The sequence below is a fragment of the Fulmarus glacialis genome, unplaced genomic scaffold (assembly GCF_000690835.1).
Source record: "Fulmarus glacialis isolate BGI_N327 unplaced genomic scaffold, ASM69083v1 scaffold46601, whole genome shotgun sequence".
Lineage (NCBI taxonomy): Eukaryota > Metazoa > Chordata > Aves > Procellariiformes > Procellariidae > Fulmarus > Fulmarus glacialis.
Window position 1 is genome coordinate 1 of NW_009193020.1, and position 8,918 is coordinate 8,918.

The window sequence follows — 8,918 nt, forward strand, 5'->3', positions numbered from 1 at the left end:
CTCCTCGTCTCGTTGGAGAATGTCTGAAGGCTGTGCAGCTGCCAGCGGGTTGCGCACATCCTATCCCGCATCCTTGGGAAGGAGATGCTCCTAGCTGTAGCACAGGCGTCCCTGCCAAATAATGTGTACTGGTTTATTTGGCTTTTTCATCACACTTTTCTTCTTGGAAAAAGAATGCATGGTTGTGCATATTGTAATTTAAATGTATTTACAGATTTAAATAAATAAGATTATTTGTAAAGATATCTGTAAAATTGGGTCTGGCATCTTTGGCTGAGTTGCATGACGCTGAAGTCGAGAGTCTAATTATTTTCTTTATTTTTTAGAGGGACGCTTCATTTCATCTTTTCTGGAATGGAGATTTCTTCTCACCAGTTTCACCTCTTGCAGCAACTAAATGAGCAGCGCAGGCAAGACTTATTCTGTGACTGCAATATCCTGGTGGAGGGAAAGGTCTTTAAAGCACATCGCAATGTGCTGTTTGCCAGCAGCGGCTATTTCAAAATGCTCCTTTCGCAGAGCTCGAAGGAGGCGAGTCAGCCAACGACAGCCACTTTCCAGGCATTTTCTCCTGACACATTTACAGTTATTCTAGATTTTGTGTATTCAGGCAAACTGTCTCTCACTGGCCAGAATGTCATCGAAGTCATGTCGGCTGCTAGCTATCTGCAGATGACCGATGTTATCAGTGTGTGTAAAACGTTCATTAAGTCATCGCTGGACATCAGCGAGAAGGAGAAGGATCGCTACTTCAGTCTGTCAGACAAAGATGTAAATTCAAACGGTGTGGACCGATCCTGCTTGTACAGCGCTGGCTGGAGGGCAGAAAGCAGCCCCCCGCATTCGCACTTAAGTCCAGATCAAGGGACATGTATGATGGGTGGAAACGCTTGGAGCAATTTCAGCTACTATCCGACTTCTCAAAGAAATGCCCAGCAACAGCTGTCCAAACATGAGCAAAGGCAGGATTCCATAAAGAAATCCCGGCACCTGGGACTGCAGCAGCCTTCTGACATTCCTCACTATAAATCAAGCAAACTGGAGGACAGGGCTGCGGAGCCCGCTGGCCATATTGCTCAGTCTGAGGAGCAAGTTCAGATTGAATCAGAAGTTGAATCTCCTCACGTGGGATACCAGTATGGCCAAGGGTCTGACGTGATACCAAGGAGCTTGGCTGTGTCACAGCAGGAGCATGAATCACCCCGTTCTTCTAGTAAATCGAAGTCTTCAAAAGCAGACGAGCAGTATGCGAGCATGCCCTCAATCCTAGGTGTCATGGGAAGCTGGGCTGAAGGTAAGAGTTGGTTTTAATGCTGTGGGTGCACAGTCATCTGTGAATCGTCTGTTCTGTCTGTGAGAAAATGCGCCTTACTGAACGAGTGTACAATTGCCAAAAATACATCTGTATTGTCCAGAAATAAGTCTGGAAAGTTTAACTCTTATTTTTTAATAATTGTGAATGAATGAAGTACCTGGTTTATTAAAACTAGCTTTGCAAAATACATAATCTTTAGTGTCTCTATACAGCTTCATCCTGCAAATTTAAGTCTTGATCTTTTGGGATATTTTTAAGCTCATTTTAATATAGCTAACAGTCCACTCCTTTTCCTTTGTTGCACTCCTGTGTAATTTACAGGAAAACACAAGATCCTTGTGCTTGAAAAGACCTATGATAATATTTTTTTTTTTTAATAAAAGTGATTTGCTATTCTGCATAGAATGCATTTTTCTAGAGCATTCAATGACTAGACATGTTATGACTTACTTTATTTTTTTTTTTAATCACATTATTTTCTAACAGATGATCTGCCCAGGATGAGGTTCAAGTGCCCATTCTGCACTCACGTGGTGAAAAGAAAAGCAGACCTAAAGCGTCACCTTCGCTGTCATACAGGAGAGCGCCCTTACCCTTGTGAGGCATGTGGGAAAAGATTTAGCAGGCTAGATCACCTAAGTAGCCATTTTCGAACAGTATGTATTTTTAGTAACTGCATGATTTGTTTAATGTGTAAATCTGTCTCAGCATAATTAAACACAGTGCAAGTGTATCTGGTTGATATATTGATTCCTGTAAAAGAAGAGGTAATAGAAAATTAATCTGTTTTTGCTGAAGTTGATTTGAAGCATATTTGTATGAAAGGGGATGAATTTCTTTGTTAATTGATGGCTCGCAAAGGTACTGCTCTATGCAAGTCCTGTAATAGAGCTTAAGTGGGCAATTACAGTGCCTGCGATGGTTTCATTTTTAACGTTTGATGACTGTCTCTCGAAGTGAGTTAACGCTACCATTTGACGCTACTCCAGCCCTACTTTTTGTCATCTTAAAAAACACTTCTTTGTGGATACATTACCAAATTTATTCATTTCAATTTTCCCAGATTCATCAGGCTTGTAAGCCTATCTGCAGAAAGTGTAAACGCCACGTGACTGAGCTAACAGGACAAGTGGTCCAAGAGGGGACAAGACGTTACAGACTCTGTAATGAGTGTTTGGCCGAAGCTGGCATAGACAGTATTCGCATTGACTTGGAGGCTGAAGCACCCCTTGAATTTCCACAAGATGGGGATAAGGATTCCAGGTGGCACTATGGGGAAGACAACAGATCTGATGTGGAGATTGTGGAGGATGGGTCAACCGACTTGGTCATTCAGCAAGTTGATGACAGTGAGGATGAAGCAGACGAAAAGGAAGTAAAACCAAATATTAGGTAGTTGCAAGACAAGAATTAGGAATTCCATGTAAGAGGGAAAATGTACTGTCTTGACCATGAGCCCTCCACCAGCCTGTTGTTACCGTACAGAGACATACTGGTTTCTTTTGAACAGGTCCAGACTTGCATGTATTTATGGACATGCCATTGAGTTCATTCTGAGTTATCAGAATACCCATACTTTGCTTCATGAGAAAGAATCCATCCTTAAATGAAATACTGGATGAACAAGGAAACTGAAGTGCTACATGGATAACTTTTTATAGTAGACAATGGGTCACATCTCAAAACCTCTTTCAAGGGAGTGAGGTCTAAATACTTTAAAACAAACAAACAAACAAAAAAGGTCACACAGCACTGTAAATTGCCCACTTTTTAAACTTGTAGAGATGTGGGTTTTATATGTAATATCATCTGGTGGTAAACAAAGTATAAATACCCCACACACCAGAATATAAAGAAAACCTCTCTTCAGTATTCAGAAATGAAGATAATCTTCCATGAAATTTCATGAAGTCTTCATATTATGATAAAGAAAAAAGGTAGCTAATTAAGAAAAAGCATATAAAAATGTTTTAGCACATTTGTCTGGAAAAGCACTTTCTTGTAAAATTTATTAGAATAAGGAGAATCTTTAGCAGATCATTCATTCAAGACCTATTTCTTTACAAGAAAATAAACACATGAATGCTAGTCCTAGTCAACACATCAGAGATAAAATGATTACAAATATGGATCCTTAATTGATGCTAGTAGATGTCTTACTCATTCTGAAAATTGGGAACTCAGACTGGGGTATGTTTTAATAAGCACTAGTAAAAAATATCTTTTTTTTTTTTTTTTTTTTTTTAAAAAACTCTCAAAAGTGCCAGAATGACGTGACTGGTAGCCCTGTATCCACAGCATTGCCAGTGGCAGTGTCAGCTTCTTCATGCCAATGTGAAGGAAACAATCCTTACAAGGTTACTTTAGCTGCTGTTTTCCCTCTTCATCCCCCGTTTTACTTGCCAATAACAGTGGCAGAACAATTTGTACAGTATATATACTATATCATTAGAAAGAGAACTGATGAGATTTTCCATCTGAAACCATTGACTGCTCTTGTTTGTATTGACCTATACCCAATTTAAACTGATGAGTTTTAAGATGGAGTCATTATCAATTTATATATTCCCGAAGTCATTCGGTCACCAAGAGAGTATACTTTGACCTTTTTCAGTCTGTACTATATGCCAATGAGAACAAGATGTACTGGAAGTTCTAGACATTATATTTGTGTAATTTTACCTACAATTAGACTGCAAGAGATGAGATGACTAGTGGTGAAGAAAGTTTATTTCTGTAACAAAATAAGCCACTTCTTGTTACTTAGTGAGTTTATCTTAACCAGCACTGTAAACAAGCGAGGAGCAGAAGTATGCTCCTGGGGTGCTTTTACTCTGCATTGTCTTGGACAGACCTGAGTATTAATACAGTCTTCATCCTGTGATCATTGAACTCAATCGGTACAGGCTTAGAAAACTTTAATTTTTTTCTTTTTTACAACTTTGTAAGCATGTTTGGCTGAAACCCGGGATTAATTACAGAGCAATCCCATATATATACTATATAATCTCTTTCCCAGGGACAGCTAAAAAGTCACTATTTTATTTTTATTTGTGTAAAAACTGTATAGCCTTATTAGTATCATCATTACCAGAGTGCAGCATTTTCATTCCAGGCTGCAGATGGCCAGCCTACGGGTCTCTTAAATGACAGCTTGAGCGCTTCCTACTAAGTTCACAGTGTAGGCATTAAGCGCCCTTCCCCTCAGACGTGCAGCACTGTCAAGAAGCAGCCTGCTTGTATGTTCTAAGGAGACAAGGAGTGGTATTTTATTGCTCCTATGAAAATTATCATCCATTGGCTTAGACCTGGGGAGGGGGCTGGAAGGGGGGAACTTACAAAACTTTCTGATGACCCATGTGAAAACATCTTTTCCAAACAAGGCTTACACTTGCCTCGATTTTATGTTACACTTTGGTCAGCAGTCCATGAAATGGACATGATGTGAAAACAGCTGGTTAATTTCTTGGAGCTTATTATTCCTAACATGCATATTATTAAATGGCTGAGAAATATTCCTGACCAACCTGAACTAAATCAAATATAGAACAAAGAAATATATAAAAGAATATGGAATGACTTTGATCAAATTTCAAGAGAAAATGCTTGCTGAAATCCAATTTAATAGATTTTTCCGCTTCCCTTTACATTAAACAGTATGCACAATAAATTCTAGGTATCGGTGCCCGCTGTCCCAGAATACAAAGTGGCTGGGATTAGTCTGTGTGTGTGTTTGGGGATGGATTAAGGGGAGGGGAAAATAAAGTATCACTCTAGGCCTGAAATCTTTACTGCCAACTGTAAAGGTGAGACTATTAAGTGTTTCTGTAGACTTGGGGGCGTTTTTAGAAGCAAAGGGATTTTTGGATCAATACTCAATCTAATTAGATACCGTAAATCTAAGAATACTGAGGACCAGATGCTTCAGAAAAAGATGTGAAGTGGCTATAAATGGGCCAATGGAACAATCTATCCGTATGAAGACATTTACTTTTTAAATATAGGCAGATTAATTGTTGATATGCCTGGCAGACAAGGGTTTTTACCGTTTTTATACATTATTGTTATTCTCATTAGCATAACTAGATATCGGTAGTCATTTTTAAAGTATCTTATTAAGCTTGGAGTTTTAGCTCAAGACTGCAATTCCCACAGGTCAATTATGTTTTGTATTTTTGAAAAGGTTATAATTTGTTGCTTTAATTTCAGTTGTTGTTCCCTTATTTTTGTATTGCAAGACAAGATAAATGTTAAGTGCCTTATATTTTCTATGTCCTTCATTTTACATAGCCAGTCATGTATTTTGCTTGTTTTTCTCTAAATGAAAGTAATCCTATTTGTTTTCTTTTCATCTCCGTGCATTGCCTCTGATGACTGTCTGCTTCATGCTCCTGTTAGGATCACATACCACTCATTAGCAGAAGTAACATTTTCGTTTCTTTCAGGGAGGAAAGCAAAGACCATACAGGGTTGTTCCCACAGAATTTAATTTACCTGACATAACTGATTTGAATGTGTTGCTTTTTGAACTTTGCCAGGTCACAAATAGGACTTGATTTTATCTTTAAATGCTAGAGACGGCTGTATAGAACTGTACTGAATTCTGCTAATATTGATCTGTTCACATTGTTTCTGTCCTGTCTCTGTACATCCAAATCACAGTCTGAGAGGTTTAAATTGTAGTGCAGCATTGGAACAGGCTGTTCAAAAAGCAGCCTCAGAGATGGTTGTCCTTAGAAGTGTTTGAACTTGGCTAGACAAAGCCACAGCTGATCTGATCTTGGTACTGGCCGCCTTCTTGTGGGAGGTGGGACTAGAGAGAGACATTCACAGCTCCCATATGACCAACAGTTCTGATTCCTCTCAGATTGGTTTTTGCTTTTTTTTTAAATTATTTTTTCCTTGTACTTCTTTCATCTTCTTTGTGTTGCTTTGAATGGTCTTAAATACTACTTCTTAATGCATGTTTTGATTATTCACTGGTTTTCAATACATCATTCTCTTGTCATTTGCTTTTCCATTCCCTGTTTCATCTGACTAACACTGGAGGGATGTCCACTTCAAGAGACATTCCTCTTGTATACCTCTGCTTTCTGTGCAATCCTAGTGTCTTTGTCCTTTTCTCTCCTCTGTCCTTTGTCACAGAGAGTCTGCCTCTTTGCTTGGCTTGTGTTTATCGTTGCGTTCACAAAACCACAGTCAAGAGTGAAGACATAGATTCATCATCCTTGTTTAGCGTCTCACCTTTAACTATCCTTATTTTCTGGCAGCTATCTTGCCATCCTTTCAAAGGCTGAAACACTGAATTAAAAAACATTTCTCTTTCCCCCTTTTCAGATATTTCTTACAGAATTCTACCTGCCACATAAACCTATGACTTGTGTGATACTTGATTAGTTTTTGTCTTTCACATCATATCCCATTTTTTTGTTTTCCATTAAATTATCTAAACTTCTGTATTTACTGTCCCAAAAAATGACACTTGTCCTTATTTTAAAGGTTCAACTGTTTTTTTTTCCCAAGGTTAATAAAAAAAAGCAGACCCCCAAAAACAACCTCAGAATGAATCTCCCTTTCCAACCTTTTAGTACATATTCTATTCCAGTTCTAAAGAACTGAGATGAAAAAAAAATGCAAAAATGTTGATGAGCTTTGAAAATATCTGTAAGCCCACAGTCTCTAGCAGAGGACTGACACCAACTACTACATGTATCATCCTTCCTTTACTCCTGGCTCTCCAGAAGAAATACTCCATCCTCCAGGATTTTGGGATCCCTCTCAATTTTTCAATGATAACTTAGAAAAAAAGAAATCTCTGTTGGATATAAAATTATGGAATATACTACATTTCTTCCCTGAAGCATCTGGTCACTGTCATATTATCCCATTACCTAGCTATGCCAATGTCTACCTTCCTTATATTTTGGTCTCTCAGTCTGCAGAAATACTTGGCTTTGAACTTCAGGTAGCCTACACAGGGGCTAATACCACAATCTTCAGCCCTATTTATTATTTAAATGGACCTTGATTTAGCTGAAAAATGCCTGACCTTCCATCTGGCTACAGCTGAGTCAATGACTGTGCCTGGATCCCAGGATCCCCCTCTGATGATCCTTAGCATCTGTCAGCATAACAACAATGCTGAATGTCTATCTAAAACCTTAACTGCTGAGGGCTAGCAGAGTGGAGATCTGTGTTAAGTGAGGATTACAGCTAAACTAAACTTGTTTAGTTAAATTTATCCTAAAAAAGGCTTTTTAAAAATTATATTTTAATCAAAGCTTTGAGGCTAAAGATAGCAGCAGTCAGACTGGAATTAAGCACATGTGTTTAGCGTTTATTTAATGAGTTCACAAATTCATGAGGAACTACTTCAGTGGACTGCTGAGGCCAGTATCTATGATCTGGTCAAACTGGCACTGGGCACTTCTAACCATTCACAAAGTAGAGAAATGTAAATTATAATCCAAAAAGAGTCCAAATAATTAATTCTGTATTCCTTTTATTATTTCTATATGAATAAGTACAGCAGAATTTGTAATAGTAGTGCAGTATTCTAGTACAGGTATTCCAACACCTGCTTCTTGATTTTTCTGGAACATGTCAGGGAAGTCAGAAGTCAATTAGAAGGTTATTATTAGTTGGAACGTAACATGTACGAGAACGAAATAGAAGAAAATTTCTCTAATTCTGGCCAAAAGGTTGAATTTTCGAGAAAAGGATCTTATAATCATCCCGTCCTTGCCTTCAGACTTGCAATGTACTTTTCCCGTTAGGTATAAATCTGTACCAACAGTCTGTATGTCTGTTGAGTGACGGGTATAATTTGATAAGCTACTAAGAAAAGCTTATAATAGTTACGAAATATTTTCTATACTATTTAACTTAAAAAAATCCCTCCCATACTGGAGTTAGCATAACCTTTCATCATATTTAACTCTTGAAACACAGAGAGGTGTCTTATTTGGAGCATCAAGAGTTTTAAACATAGTAGCAACACAGAGTAGAAAATTTTGTAAGGGAAAACTGGGAGGAGTGGAAGGAAAAGGATTTCTGTATCTTGGTTTAGCTGTTATACTAAATTAAACGCTAATGAAGTTCTCTGCCACACTCCAACCTGACACTTTTTACTGTGAAAATAGGAACTGTTCTTTTACCATGTTCTAACTGAGCCTACTTTGAGGAGGAGACTATACCAGATGACCTGCAGAGGTTCTCAAATTTATTCAATGATCTCAGGGAAGAAGATTCAAAGTGTCTCATCTTCTAACAGGCACAAGATTGAAAGTGTGTTGTCTTCTAAAAGGCATCCTGATTTGATTTTTTTTCCACACGGGAAAAAAAAGGACAATCTGTAATATTGCACTCCTACTTGCAGTACTTCGGTTTAGGATTATCTCCATTGTTTGAATACAAAACTTTCCTGTTATAAAAACGCTGCTACACTGAGTAATGTAATCTATCCAACGCCACGAACTACAGATATTTCCCATTCAGGTGGCACCTTCCACATGCACAGATACCTAGACTGGCCTTTAACAATAGCGATGCATTGTCTGCGGTAAGGTAGTGGGCCTCCCGGGCAGCATGTGGGTGTGGGAAG

At 38.3% G+C, this 8,918-nt stretch overlaps 1 protein-coding gene across 2 annotated transcripts; it reads left to right on the plus strand.

Moving 5' to 3' along the window:
- Window positions 1–354: 354 nt before the first annotated feature.
- On the plus strand, window positions 355–2,913 carry ZBTB8A (zinc finger and BTB domain containing 8A). 2 transcript variants are annotated; one of them, XM_009587294.1, is made up of 3 exons: window positions 355–1,294; window positions 1,802–1,971; window positions 2,379–2,913. In XM_009587294.1, the coding sequence occupies exons 1-3, from the start codon at window positions 355–357 to the stop codon at window positions 2,709–2,711; spliced, it is 1,443 nt and encodes a 480-aa protein (XP_009585589.1). In that variant the 3' UTR covers window positions 2,712–2,913. The 2 variants fall into 2 exon arrangements, with proteins under 2 accessions (XP_009585589.1, XP_009585590.1); XM_009587295.1 differs by having other exon boundaries at window positions 355–1,204.
- Window positions 2,914–8,918: the final 6,005 nt, after the last annotated feature.